The 15,482-nt window shown below is 41.3% G+C and overlaps 1 protein-coding gene across 2 annotated transcripts in view; it reads right to left on the reverse strand.

Annotated features, from left to right (window-relative positions):
• Positions 1-15,482, reverse strand: part of HSD17B12 (hydroxysteroid 17-beta dehydrogenase 12) — a 156,225-nt gene extending 140,743 nt beyond the window's left edge. Inside the window, exon 1 of one of the 2 annotated variants that reach the window (XM_078058141.1) lies at positions 15,171-15,482. In XM_078058141.1, the coding sequence (XP_077914267.1) occupies positions 15,171-15,330 (160 nt within the window). In that variant the 5' untranslated portion in view covers positions 15,331-15,482. The remainder of the gene's footprint in view (positions 1-15,170) is intronic. The other variant, XM_036097692.2, reaches the window with a different exon arrangement.

A 15,482-nucleotide genomic window follows, 5' to 3' on the forward strand; every position in this document is an offset into this window, starting at 1 on the left:
GAAAATAGGCCAATACTTCAACCCTGAGATGTGGCAGAACCTCCACCACCCCCCAACTGCCTCAAATCTACTATATGTCTTTTATTATTTCCAGGACTTAGCTCCTTCTCTCTTTTACTTCAGCTTATTTTGTTTTGTTTAAAGAAAAAGAGACCAAGCACAAGTATTGTGATGGGAAATACGGCTAAGCTGGTGCCCCCTCTCCACTCTGGCAATACCACTGGAGTGCACATTTCAAAGGCATGTCTTTCCCCAAGGGTTTTGGTGGCTGAAGCCAGCAACAGCCAAGTGCACGGTGGACAGAAATTCTATCAAATTAATGTTCCTCCCCACCAAGAGCCCTCAACCAGTGACTAATGGCCGTTGGTGTATAAATATCTGAGCTTCCTGGACCTGCAGGTGAGATAACTCTGAAACTTGTGCTCTGCACTAGCTCTAAAGTTCTGCAGCGGGATCAGGTTCTAGTTCACCACGGTGCTTGATAACGCCCCTGTACCCGCTGTGTTCCCTTCCCTGTCTCACTCCCTACCGCTGTTTCTTGGGATCACCTTCCAAATAAACTGACTGCACCTGGATCCCTGTCCCTCAACATCTGCTTCTGGGACAACCCCAAGACAGGAATGCAAAAGGAGAGAAAAGCAAATGTTTCCAGCTGCAGTAATAGTAACAAATAGTCAAAAAATATTAACTCATGAATTTCAAAGAAGTAATGTATTTTGAAGCAAATATTATTAAAAGATTTGGGTTTTACATATAGTTTTAAACGTTGCTAAATTTTAAAAAATTAGATTTCAAGTACATTCTAGAAAATATTCCCTCATTTCCAAGATAATACCTTTGCTATTGAGATCTAAAAGGTACTGCTTTGTCATCAACCTTATAATTCATAAGAATCTAGCTGAAATAAAGACGAGAACAGAAAACCTTTCACTAAAGAAAAAAGAACTCTCTAAATATCTTTAAGCCTGAGACAGGAACAGTGAGGTATTGAGTAAGAAATGATGGGAACTTATAATCACCTTTTATAATAATGCTTGTAATACAATAATGGGACTTTAAACAGTTATGTCAGGTTTGAAAGTCTTCCAATTATATCACAGTTGAAATAACACTTTGCTACCAATATTTTAACGATATCGTTAATTCACTATACCTAACTATAGCTTTGGTATATATTAAAAATAAAGTTAAAGTTTAAGGTACTTCTTTAAAACTAGCACAATTTGTGGTTAAATTAGTTTCATTTTTTTTTTAAGATTTTATTTATTTATTTGAGAGAGAGAGAGAGAGTGAGAGAGAGAGAGCACATGCGAGGAGGGAGGGTCAGAGGGAGAAGCAGTCTCCCCGCTGAGCAGGGAGCCCGAGGCGGGACTCGATCCTGGGACTCCAGGATCATACCTGAGCCGAAGGCAGTCGCTTAACCAACTGAGCCACCCAGGCGCCCTAGTTTCACTTTTAATACAGAAAACCAGGGGCGCCTGGATGGCTCAGTCATTAAGCGTCTGCCTTTGGCTCGGGTCATGATTCCAGGGTCCTGGGATCAAGGCCCGCATTGGGCTCCCTGCTTTGCAGGATGCCTGCTTCTCCCTCCACTCCCCCTGCTTGCAGGAAGCCTGCTTCTCCCTCTCCCACTCCCCCTGCTTGTGTTCCCTCCCTTGCTGTCTCTCTGTCAAATAAATAAAATCTTTAAAAAAAAAAAATACAGAAACCCAGCTTACATTCACAAAGTTGTAAAAAATTTTTGTTTTAAGTACATTCTAAAATTGACATATATTAGATAATCACATCAGAGGAGACTCAGGTGTTGATCACGACAAAGTGGTAACAGATCTCAAAATAAATCTCTGAAGCAATTTGAACCTCACATAAACAATTTAATCAACTCCTGGGGCAATTCTATTTCTAGATTTCTAATTGAAAATGGAAAGAGAAAAAAGGCCCAATGTCTAATAATGTGTAAAATGCTTTGTACTGTCTACAAAGAGGATTCAGAGACTCTTAACATCTCTGAAGACAGAATGGGCACCTTTAGACATATTTGAAAGGTGAAATAAACAGAGTGGATGACCAAAGATTCCACAGCTAATAAGTGTCAAAGTGAGAAGGCAGAATATGAACTCAGGTCTTCTGATAAGTTCTATATACTTTCCACCATACTTCCCTGCTTTTCTGCCTAAAAGGAAACAGCAAACATTTATCGAACTAAGGCACAAAGTGCTATATGGGATACACTCCATTCAAACCATTCAAAAATACTGTTGTCCCTTTCCTAAAATATTACATGCTGAGGCTCCAAACTTTCCTATAGCACATACCTTATGACAACTATAAATGACTGCTGAACCAAAGGACTTCGGTAAAGAACTTAGATTATTAGACTCAGTCTGGTGCTAATCTCTTGAAAGACTGCCTGACATCCACACAGAACCTGTCAGAGATCAACCTCATTGTTTCCCTCCCACAGCCTACTCCTTCTCTGTGTTTCCAACGTCAGTGACTAGTGTCATCAGCTGCCCAGAGTCCAGACATACTGCAGTCCTTCTTGAACTATTTATGACAAAGGCTCACAACTTGAACCTCCTCTCTCTCGTCTGACTCCCATCCTCAGTCCCTGCCCCCCCATTATCTTGACACAAACCACACCACCATCACCCAATGCCTGGCTTACCACCACTGCTGCCACCACCACCAGTCTCCTGCTGATCTATCTCCTAAGTTGCTCCTTTCACATCCATTCTCCAAAATCTCAGTTGTCCAAAATATAAATTTGATCACTACACTCAACTGCTTAAAATCCTTCAATGACTTCCCACTGCGCTTAGGATAAATAAAACCCTCACCAGAGCCTCAAGGTCCTTTATGACTACCTGCCCACACACCCCAACCCCCACTTCTCCAGCCTTACCTCTTGCTTCTCTCCTCCTGGACTCTCAGCAGAAATGTTCAGTCCCTCTACTCGAAGTACTCCCCTGTCCTCCAACTCCCCTCATCTGCTCATCTTTAATTCATCAGTGTAATTTGCAGAGTGGTTAACAAGAAGTTCAGGAGACAGAGTTCAAATCCTAGGTCCTCCTACACTTACTAGCTATGTGACTTTGATCAAATCGTTTGCCCTATTAACTTAGCTTTCTTTCAGTAAAATGGGGATATTAACAGGACCTATCTTATTGGATTATGTGAGGATTAAGTAAATTCACTGAGGTATTTAGAAAAAGTATCTGGTACATGGTTAGCTTTTTTATGAATATTACATCTTATTACCATTATTAACATCATCATCTTTTTCCCTCTACTCTTTTTCTTCCATACTTTGGATTAAATGTTATTTCTTCTAGAAAACCTTCTTTAAGCCCCTGATCTAGATTAGTGCCCCCAGTACACTTTCTGGAGCTGCTTATATAATGATCTGTGACCTCTGCTAGACCAATGGAGGCAGAGGCTACGGCTTTCTTGCTTACCACTATATTCCCATACTCGGTACTGAGTACAGCACATAGTCAACTAAAAGGGAAAATTCTTCTGATTAAACCTAGGACCATTTTCTTTCTTCATTATTTGGAGGACTTAACATTTAAAAAAAAAATAATAATAATTAGAACATTTTCTCTAGTTTCTTGGCCCTTTAAGAATTATCAGTATGGGGGCGCCTGGGTGCCTCAGTCCATTAAGCATCTGCCTTTGGCTCATAATCCCAGACTCCTGGGATCAGGATGGGGCCTGCATTGGGCTCCCTGATTGGCGGGGAGTCTGCTTCTCCCTCTCCTTCTGCCCCTCCCCCGCTTGTGCTCGCTCACTCACTCTCTTTCTCTCAAATAAATAAATAAAATCTTTAAAAAAAAATCATCAGTATGTATCACATTAATTTCACAATAAATATAATTTTTTTTAAATCCACTCATAAAGAAAGGAGACAGACTTAAAGCTTTCTTTCCTCTAAATGTAACAAACTAAAAAAAAAAAAAAAATGAAGCCACCAAAAAAATAGTATCACAAACAGAAAATAAGAAAATATTCAATTCTTTCTAGTTAAGCTTCCAAAGTCTTCAGCTATCCTTCTATGGTCCTACTTAAATTAAAGCTTCTATTATTTGCATCTACCAAAAAAATCACTCTTATTGAGACCCTACTCTCACCCCAAATCTCCAATTAGTAAAGACTGGGAAATACTGGATGTGCTGCTTGTGGTTCTCATTGTATAGCAACACACTTAAGTTCCCAGTGGTTGGGGGTTTTTTTCCCCCTAATCCATTTCAAATGCAGAAACACAGAACTAGCCTAAAATAGAATCTCTATTTCACTGTCAAAATTATAAGTAAATATTTAGTACAGAAATCACTGGGAGTTTTAATACTATTATAAATCAAGCCCTAGTACCAAGAACAGACATCCAGCTAAAAAGTCTGCACACATTAAGTCCACTGTCTTCTTCTAGGGCTAGCTTGGCAATAGTCCGGTATTTCCCAAAAAGCGTTATCTTAAGAATCATCTAATTTGTTAGAAATACATTTGTCCACGTCCTTTTCTTAGAGATTTTGATTTAGTAGGTCTATGGTGAAGCCCTAGACTCTGTATTTTTAACAAGCACATGCAGTTATTTTTATGATCCACGTGCGTTTGGATATCGCCATGGCATAAACAGACCTTTCACTTCCAGGCAACATTTGAGGAAGTCTCCAACTTCCTCCAACTAGCTCTTGTACGGGTATTCCAAACTGCCTTAAAAATCATTGTTATCAGGAATTTTGGCAGGAAAGTGGAAAGAACATGGAGCCTGGCATCCGAAAACCTAAATTCAATTTCTTCTGCCACTGGCTGTAACCCTCCCACGAGTCAGTAACCCTCCCACGAGTCACCGTACCTCCCTCTGATCCTGGCGTATTATGTAGAAATAACAAAACCAACCCTAACTTGCTTTACAGGTTGTTGTGGAGATCATTTGAGGACGCTTGCAAAATCACTTTGCAAATTAAGATGTCATTACAGGAAAATTTCATTAATTCAGCCTCCTCTAATTCAGAGTCTGTGAACACCATTGTCTAACCTACTGTGTTTCTGGGGGTTTTTTTTCCTTCACATTATCTATAAAGAGATCATCACCTCCTTTCACATGACAGGCAATGAGAGGTATTGGAAAACACAGATAAGCAGCAGCTCCATGTTCCCTGGCAAATTTATTAGACTGAATGTGCAAGATTAGGAAAACCTGTTTACTGTATCAGCTCTGTTTATGTGACAAGTCTGGAGGCTCAGCTATCATTAAAGCAAGCTTGGCAATATTTCTACCGGAGTTAGCTCGGTCGTGAGCAGTTAATGCCAGTCATTACAGTAAAACCAATCTGGAGATGACTTTTCTACATACTAGAAATGTTAAGGGAGCACTAAAACTGGCATTTAAACTTCTAAAAGATACTGTAGCCTTTCCTGGCCACCTTGAGGAACACATACTAAAACCATACAATATTTCCTTGGCAATTCAGTGTCATCAACATAATCTGTAGTTGGGGGATAAGCACAGCTGAGACAGTAGGTAAGAGATGTTGGATCAACTCACTTAACTTAAAGCACTGTATACAATGAAAAAGTTCCCCCAGTCTTAACATCTATGAAGGGGTGTACTGAGAGCACGGCATAATGGTGCCCTCGATGACTAGAGGTGCATGTCATTTCTTCTAGAGGTCAGGCTCTTGTACAGGGAGGGCTGTTTTTGCCCCATGCCAGTTGCAGAGATACATACTGAAGTCTAGCTCTGCCGGCATCCTCGTTGGTACCACTGATCACCCTGACAAATCTCTTCTCCTCTATGTCAGAGCCTGATGCTCATCACTCCCACCACTGCTTTTACTCAATCTACCCCAGAGGCATCCACCATTCTCTGCCCTTTGCCACTGACCGGGCTTGCCTGGCCATTCTCTAACTGGATGCATGATCTTGCAGCATATTTCCCTAATAGTCTGACTGAGATGGTCACCAACAGCCCTTGTGGTTTCTTTACTCCATCACGTTCTCTTCTGCTTCCTAATGACATTTCAATTTTCTGAAGTTTCTCACAAAATGACTAAAGTTTTGTAAAAATTATCAACCAACCGTTGTATGCATTTCTTTCCACGAGGCAAATAAACTATATATCCAGCACTCTGTGGTTAACTTTCTAGAAGTTATTGGCCATATATATTTACCAGTCAATGGCTTTCCCACGCAAGAGATTTTCCAGGGAATTTGGTTCAATGTCTCTAACAATTCAAAAAGTCTGAAGGTTTAGAAGGCACGGGCATGTTTTATCAGGCCTTCAAAATAACCAAACTAGGGGCGCCTGGGTGGCTCAGTCGTTAAACGTCTGCCTTTGGCTCAGGTCATGATCCCAGGGTCCTGGGATCGAGCCCCGCATCGGGCTCCCTGCTAAGCAGGAGGCCTGCTTCTCCCTCTCCCTCTCCCACTCCCCCTGCTTGTGTTCCTGCTCTCGCTATCTCTCTCTGTCAAATAAATAAATAAAATCTTTAAAACAAAACAAAATAAAATAACCAAACTATATTCTGGTCAACAGATCCTAGAATTTATTTATTTTTTCACTAATTCACTCAACCTTACCAGTTAGCAAGGTTTTGCTGAAATTTTAATTGGAAAAGTCATTCTTAATAAAAGAAAATCTATTTCCAAGAATTTTGTAAGGATTTGGAGATAAATAATCTATATATTACCAAAATTCTATTAATATTTAAATGTTTATTAAATGTGGCAGAGTGGTTGGTTTCCTGTAACAATTTCCTAAAACCACAGATGAAGAAAGGGTACCTTATTACCAGTGCTACTCAAGGACATCTTTTTGATCTCACTACATTTCACACTTTCAAACTGTTATCCTGACCCTGCTCTAATATACTAATTCTGTAACCAGTCTTTATCTAACCAGCCTTGGTTTATTTTTTTTCATTTTTTTAAGTTTTTTTTTTTTTAAGATTTTATTTATTCATTTGAGAGAGTGCACGCGCACGGGGGAGAGTGAGAGGGAGAAGCAGACTCCCCACTGAGCAGAGGGCCCAACATGGGGCTCAATCCCAGGACCCTGAGACTATGACCTCAGCCAAAGGCAGATGCTTAACCGGCTGCGTGACCCAGGTGCCCCTAACCAGCCTTGGTTTAATTTCAATCTCGTTTTTTAGGTGTGCGTCACTTGAAATTTTAAAACAAAAAAGAAAAAAGGTGTACATGTTTCACAAAACAAAAGAAAAAAATGCAAAACCAAAGCAAAACACCCCACCCCTGGCGCATTCTAGGAAGGGGGAATAACCAAAGGCTCCAAGGCAGCAGTGTCGAGCATGTCCTAGGAAGTGAGTTCAAGGAAGCATGTTCAAGCAGAAGTGAAAATGACTGGGAGGGAGGGAGAGAGAGAGAGGAAAACTGGGCAGAGATGAGGTCAGAGGTAAAAGAAGGCAGGGGGCAGGTGGTTGAAAGCCTTGTCAACCACAGAAAAGAATTCTGGTTTTTAATACGAATAGGATGAGAAGCCACTGGAGGGATCTGGGCAGAGGATCACATGATCCAACTTGAGCTTTTCAAGGATCACTCTGGCTGTTGTTTAAGAATCAGCTGGGGTGGTGGGGGGCGGGGGGCAGCAATGTGGAAGCAGAGAGACAGGAGGCTGCCATTCTATCAAGGCAAGAGATTTCAGTGGCTTACACTAGAGTGTAGAAGGAACTGGATTCTAAATATTCTTAAGTTAGAGACAATGGGATTTCCTAATAGACTGTATATGGGGTGAGAGAAGAAGAGTCAGAGATAATTCTAAGATTTTTACAAATTCAATTGAAAAGTTGCACAGAACCAAATTTTCCTAAACCTTCATATCTTAGGTCCACTAAGGGGAACCATATTTCAGGGAAGCACTTGGTCAATTTTTCACAAAAGCAAGAAATCTTCCTCAAGTAATCACTAATTAAGTGATCTGTTCATAACTTCAAAATTCCTAATAGTTTATCAGCTGAGTGAACTATATTATTCTTGGTTTCAACAATTCCTCTTCATCAAATAAGAGTAATATATACAAATAAAAAATGTCCTTAAATATTTACTTAGTATCCATAAAACACACAAAGGACTACACTAGAGCCTCATTTACATCTCATTTCGTTGTCATAATACTCCTGAAAAGCATAAGTCCCATCTGAAAGATGAAGAAAGTTATTCTCAGAGGTTAACTATCTTTGCCCAAAGTCAAACATTTTAGCCACTAGCAAAGCTCACCCTTGCAGCTCCGACTCCAAAGCCAAAGCCAAAGCCATTATCACTATTGTTAACCAATGTAATACTCTTGAGAGGGGGGGCGCCTGGGTGGCTCAGTCGTTAAGCGTCTGCCTTCGGCTCAGGTCATGATCCCAGGGTCCTGGGATCGAGTCCCACATCAGGCTCCCTGCTCGGCGGGAAACCTGCTTCTCCCTCTCCCACTCCCCCTGCTTGTGTTCCCTCTCTCGCTGTGTCTCTCTCTGTCAAATAAATAAATAAAATCTTTAAAAAAAAAAAAAAATACTCTTGAGAGGGAGTAAGTGTTCTAAATCTTAAGTTTGCTAGCCTTTCTTCCCTTCTCCCACTGGCTTCATCATTTAAATAGAAAGTAACCTCACTTAATGGTGCTAAAGATAACTTTGCGGAAACTGGATAGTCTCCCTGGAACTGCCAGAGATGGGGTAAAGCCCTTGTTTCACTAGACAAAGTGAGTAAATAAAACAAAGTGTTCCCTCTGATACGGGATTTGTGGCAGGCTTCTCAACTACCACACCACGGTTTTATGGACTGACCTCAAGAAAGCAGTAACCCAGTTTCAGGGTTCATGCAACAAACCCTCTCACCCAGTCCTTGGTAAGAGTAGAACTTCCCACACCAGTGATTAGATTTTCCCCCAGGGAGAAATGGTCTCTGAAAGATGATAACCAGGAATGGCACAAAAGTACGCTCCCATACTCCATAAAGTATGAATTTGCATTTGGGGATCTTTGGGGTTTTTTAAGGCAATTTGGACTGAGATTACCTGAATAACTTGCATTGGTCCGTCTCTGTGGCAATGCAACAATGTTGGGAAGGTCAGAGAAACAAGGAATTCTCTTTAGAGTTGCAACTCAACAACATCATCCTTCTGCTTAAAATCCCTTCAACTGTTTTCCCTGTTCCTGGAATAGATTAAACAGCCCTGCTCCCTGGCTCCTTCTCCCCACCTCCACTCTCATTTTACCTCCCGTCCATCCCTTCCTGGCTCTAGTCACTCAGGCCCTGTTTCGTGAGAGCCCTCCAATTTCCAGCCTCAGGAGCCTAACACCTACTCTTCCCTTCCCTTCACTCATTGCTCCCCCAGGGCAGCTCTCTCAGACCAATCCCAAGCTACTTGATTCTAACAGGTGCTACCTAGTCCACAATGCTTCCAGAAACACCAAGCATGTGCACATTTGGAAAGTGTGCCTTCGATTAAAAAGCAGTATGTTCCAGGGCACCTGGCTGGCTTGTTTGTTAGAGCGTGTGACTCTTGATCTCACGGTCGTGAGTTCAAGCTCCACGTTGGGGCGTAGAGATTACAGAAAAATAAACGCTTAAACATCTGACTTGGCTCAGGTCATGATCTCAGGGTCCTGGTATGGGCCTGGTAGGGCTCCCTGCTCGGCGGGGAGCCTGCTTCTCCCTCTCCCTCTGCCCCTCCCCTGGGTCGTGCTCTCTCTCTTTCAAGTAAATAAAATCTTTAAAAAATAATTTAAAAATTAAAAAATAAAAGCTTAAAAAATAAAAAATAAAATAAAGCAGTATGTTCCTAAGATATAAAGGAATCCACCCCCAAGTACTCATGCAGTCTATAAACCAATCACCAACGCATAAGCACATGCATAGTGTAGAATGGACAACTTGGCTTCAAATCCTCATCTGCCAACTCACTAGCTATGAAACCAAAGACAAAGGAAGTCATTTACCTAAGCCTCCGTTTCTTCCTCTATACACTGGGGATAATAGGGCAGAGCTCAAAGACTGATTAAAGATAATCTACGTCAAATGCCTGGAATACTTCAAGCATTCAATAAATGGCAGTTATTAATATGACTTCTGGGCTTGCCAATTTAAATAATTAACATTTCATACATAATTCCTCAAATCATGTGATACCTCAAAGTCCAGTTAAAGAAAGGGACCTACTGCCAGTGGGCCCTGGTTACTCAAGCAGCCCTTAGCCACTGGAGGTAACTAGAACAATCCTGTGTAGTTATCCAAAGTAAAAACAGAAATTATGCACCACACCCAATTTTGAGAATCCTTTGATTCTTGAAGCTTGGCTAAGCAAAGCCAGCTTGATGAATGGCTTTTCTACAAAAGAAGCCCACCACCCCGTGACCTTTCTAAGTCTTCACTGTCAACTGAATTAGGAAAACCTTGGAATACTACAGGGCCAAATGAGTTCCATCAGCATCCAAAGCTGCAAAATCTCAGGGATCTGCTAATATAGATGTGCAGACAGCAAAATGCAGAGGTAAAGACCCTTTGCAAAATCTAAACTCACTCCACAGAACGGAGTATTATTCAGCGATAAAAAGAAAGGAAGCACTGAAACAAGCTACAATGTGGGGAACCTTGGAAACATGGTGCTAAATGAAAGCCAGTCACAAAATACTTCACATTGTAGGATACCATTTATAGGAAATATCCAGAATAGGCAGACATATAAATGTATATAGAGAGACTGAAAGTAGATTCGTAGTTGACTAGGGCTTGAGGGGGTGGGGGTTGGGGAGTGACAGCTAATGGGTACAGGGTTTCTTTTAAGGAAGATGAAAATGTTCCAAAATTATATTATAATGGTTGCACAACCCTGTAACTATAATAAAAATCTTGAACTGTACACTTTAATTTTTTTTTAAAGATTTTACTTATTCATTTGAGAAGGAGAGAGAAACAGAGACAAAGAGAGCACAGCCGGGGAAGAAGGATAGGGAGAGGGAGAAGCAATCTCCCCGCTGAGCTAGGAGGACCTGGAGATCATGACCTGAGCCAAAGGAAGACACTTAACCATCTGAGCCACCCAGGCGCCCCTTGAACTGTACACTTTAAATGGGTAAATTGTATGGTATAGAAATTATATCTCAATAAAGCTATTTTTTAAATCTAACTGCTTAGTGGATCCTTTATTCTTTGCTGCCTGGAGCAATATCCTCTCTATTAAAAACTAAAAATAAGAGCTCAGAGTGCTGTCTTGGGTTTAAAGTTATAAAGTATCTTGGCTTTAGAAGTATACTTACCTTGCCTTTCCATCTCTCACCTCCACATTATTTCAATATCAATCATTTTAGATGAATGGCAATGATGGAAATTGCTCAAATAAATGCAAAATTTATCTATGCTCAAACCAAAGCCTACAGATTACATTCTTCATTGCTCCACAGTAATGACTGTTCTCTCCTTTATTTAGTACAAACTGACCACTTTTGTTAGCAATCTTCTTCTGATTACTCGCTACAGTGACCTTCAAGGAACTAAAGCTCCAGTTCCACAGGAGCTTTTTGTTCTAAGAAGTACGGGAAGTATCCTGTAACAATGACAGGCAAAATTGGCAAAACCCATCTGCCACGGACCTGGTGAAATCGGCGTAACTCACTTGAGTGGGAATGGTACTGGAGAGAACTAGGGAAAAGAGATGACTTAACTCTGGATTACAGGAAAGAGATAAACTAGGGTATGGGCCAAGTAATGCATGGTCTTAAAACCCTAACTAGATTAAAGAATATGTGGTCTGAAATATTTTTACTGATTGCAAAGCAGACCTGTTTTCATGTTTTTACAAGCTTTTGGGGTTTTGTTTGTTTTTTTTTGTTGAGATATAATGACATACAGCATTATACTAGTTTCAGATGTACAATGTAACGGTTTGATAGTTGGTTTTGTTGTTTTTTTTAAGATTTTATTTATTTGACAGAGAGAGACACGGTGAGAGAGGGAACACAAGCAGGGGGAGTGGGAGAGGGAGAAGCAGGCTTCCCGCGGAGTAGGGAGCCCGATGCGGGGCTCGATCCCAGGACCCTGGGATCATGACCTGAGCCGAAGGCAGCCACCCAACCGACTGAGCCACCCAGGCGCCCCACAATTTGATATTTGTATATATTGTGAAATGATCACCACAGTAAGTCTAGGTAACATCCATCACTATACATATTTACAGAATTTTTTTCTTGTGAAATTTTTCCTGCCCAGTGTGGGGCTTGAACTCATGACCTCAAGATCAAGGGTCACATGCTCCATCGACTGAGCCAGCCAGACACCTCTTGTGATGAGAACTTTTAAGATTTTTTTTTTTTTTTAAGATTTTATTTATTTATTCGACAGAGAGATAGAGAGCACAGATAGGCAGAGTGGCAGGCAGAGGGAGAGGGAGAATCAGGCTCTCCGCTGAGCAGAGAGCCCGATGTGGGGCTTGATCGCAGGGCCCTGGGATCATGACCTGAGCTGAAGGCAGATGCTTAACTGACTGAGCCACTCAGGCGCCCCAGAACTTTTAAGATTTAATCTCTCAGGGCGCCTGGGTGGCTCAGTTGGTTAAGCGACTGCCTTCGGCTCAGGTCATGATCCTGGAGTCCCAGGATCGAGTCCCGCATCGGGCTACCTGCTCAGCAGGGAGTCTGCTTCTCCCTCTCCCGCTCCCCCCTCTTGTGCTCTTTCTCTCTCTCACTCTCTCTCTCAAATAAATAAATAAAATCTTTAAAAAAAAAAAAAAAAAAAAAAGATTTAATCTCTCGGCAACTTTCAAATTTTCAGCAAGGTATTATTAACTATAGTTGCCATGCTGTACATTACATCCTCATGACTTATTTATTTTTCCAAGCTTTTGTTTTTAAGTTTAGAAGCCCTTAAATCTCATCAATACACCAGTTACTGTGGGAAAAGACCAAAAAAAAAAAAAAATGGGGACCCACACTCCCGCCCCTTCAGATTCTAAAATCTGAGGAGAAATTAAACATACTCACATGAAGAGACTTAAGAATAACAAGAATAAAAATATATTATCAATTCAATGCACATTAATATATCATGAAGTATTTAATTGATTATGGAGAGGAAGATGTTAAATGTTGGTACTAGAAAGTAGAAAATGTCTCCCTAAAACTGCCTGCTACCACCATTTATTCAAAGAAGGCTGCACAGGATGAAGATACCAATTTTATAGGGGAGAAAACTTATTAGCGCTATTTAGACACAAAAATTAATTCTAATAATCCTAACCTCGATTGAACAAATTATCTACCTAATTTTAATCACATTTAACTCTAATTATTCAGGTGTCATCTCTGCTGCTTTGTTGTCAAATTATTTCAGTTCATCCCTCCAAATGATACAAAGAACCTGTTTAAGATGAAGTACTCTTAATTTTGTTTTTCAAAGATTCCCTGAATTTGGAGAGGTAAAGAAAATATTTTAAGATCCAGGTCACCACATATATGTAATGTTACAAATAACAACTTGATCATTTCTTCTGCTCAAGTACTTAAATTTTTCTAACAATCCAGGGTAGACTGAACTTAGCAATCACAGTGTCACTTTATGACACTATGATCCTCTGTTACATCCCAGTGTTCTGGTTCAAATTTCATTTCTAAATCTTTTAAACATTTCCTTCAATTTAGCAACTTTGCTTCCTCTGGGACAAATCTTTTCAATGATGATTTGGACCATCTGAGTTATTACACTACGGTCTATTTTAGATCGTTTAAAAAAAAGTTATTAACATGACTCTTTGCTTACAAATCACAAAACTTCATCTTGATATGTAATTTCCTAATGCACTGGAATCTTGTGTAACTATCTCAAAAGTTCACAAGCTAGTTTTCCAAATGTGACAAACAAGAACTTGGGCAAGTCAATTGTGAAATCATAAACTTTATTACAATCTGGTTGAGCACTTCACTTGTTTTTCAAGGAATATCAGAAAACACTAAGTGATTTTTAAAAATAAGTATTATAATGTGAACAGCTGCTTCACATCATGGACAGAGCTCTTACATATCCATTCCTACTTGAGATGTGTTCTCTTTACATTGCTGTCCCAAAAAGGTTTTTCCTACTAGGTTCTTTAAATGTTTTGAATGAATAAAGTGAAGAATATGGAGTTCCATTATTTGTGTACCTTAGTTGAGCCTAGTCTGAAAGCAAACCCTAACCATCCCAAAATTCAATCAAATGCTTGGTGAAGTGTACATTCAATAATGAAATAGCAGAATAAATAATCACAGAGAACGACCACAGCACACCACTTGATTTAAAATGAAAAAAAAAAGCCCAAAGAAAGGAAAAATACAGAAAAGCAACAAAAAAGAAAAAAAGCCAGGGCAAAACTTCCCTGCAGGTAATCTTCCCAACTTCTCCAATCTGACCCTTCTCTTCTACTTTTAAAATCCTCCAACTGAATGGAACAAGATCCATATGTTTAGCTTACTCTTTGGGGGAACACTTTTTCCTAAGTGTCCTTCTGCCAAAGTATTTCTGATTTCCGGAGAGATACCGTTTTGCAGAAGCAATAATGTTACACATCAGGCCTCCAGAAAAGTTTAAGGAGAAATTAAAAACAAAACAAAAACCTTAAATTACATGAACTAGGCCGAATCCAAGTAATTGGACAGAGGCAAGCTTCCAAAAAGCAGAAAGACTTCCGTAATTCTATGTCCTCTTCGTCCATCTTCACCCCCCAAAAAGTCAACAGAATGCCTTTCATCCTTAGCACGGGGCCACTATTCCAATCAATCGAAAAACTTTGTTTTGAAAACACTGAACAAGGGGCGACCCTAGGTGCGCAGAGTGTGACTGAGGAGGCAGCAAGGTGACGGACTCCCGGCCATGAACCCGTTATGGCTTAAAGGACACAAGTCCCTGGGAGTTCAGGCCAGATTGCTCCACCACCCACCAAGTGGCACTTCAGACTCGCTGAGTTGGGCCAACAACGTATTTACTATTTAAGAACTCTACAAGTCCAGGCAAGCCAGCAGCCGGCTAAGGGGCCGGGCGGGTTCGAGGGACGCAGGAGCCTCAGGAGGGAGAGGGGACCTGAAGAGGGGAAGGCCAGGCGCTGGGCCCGGACTTGGTCAGCACCGGCCAGACCCCGGCCTGGAGCTGCGCGAGCCGCCCCAAGAGCGAGGGGGCCGGCGGCCCTGGATTGCACTCACCTGCCCATTCTCCGAGCCTGGGTCCGACCCCTGCCTCGTGACTCAAACCCCAGACCCGAAGGGCCGTGAAGAGCGAGTACGAGATGCGCAGGGCCACGTAGGCCACGGTGCCTGCGCCTACCCAGTACAAGAAGCCGGCGGCAGGAAAAGCGCTCTCCATGGCTTTCAACTAGGCCTTACTACCTTCGTGAATGGAAAAACGAATGAATGAATCCAGGATGAGGCGCCCGCCGTGACGGTGAGGACGACACTAACAGGCGCTGCCCCCGCGCCTCTTTTGGTCTAAACCCCGCCCGCGGCGCCATATCCGTG

The sequence above is a fragment of the Halichoerus grypus genome, chromosome 11 (genome assembly GCF_964656455.1).
Source record: "Halichoerus grypus chromosome 11, mHalGry1.hap1.1, whole genome shotgun sequence".
NCBI lineage: Eukaryota > Metazoa > Chordata > Mammalia > Carnivora > Phocidae > Halichoerus > Halichoerus grypus.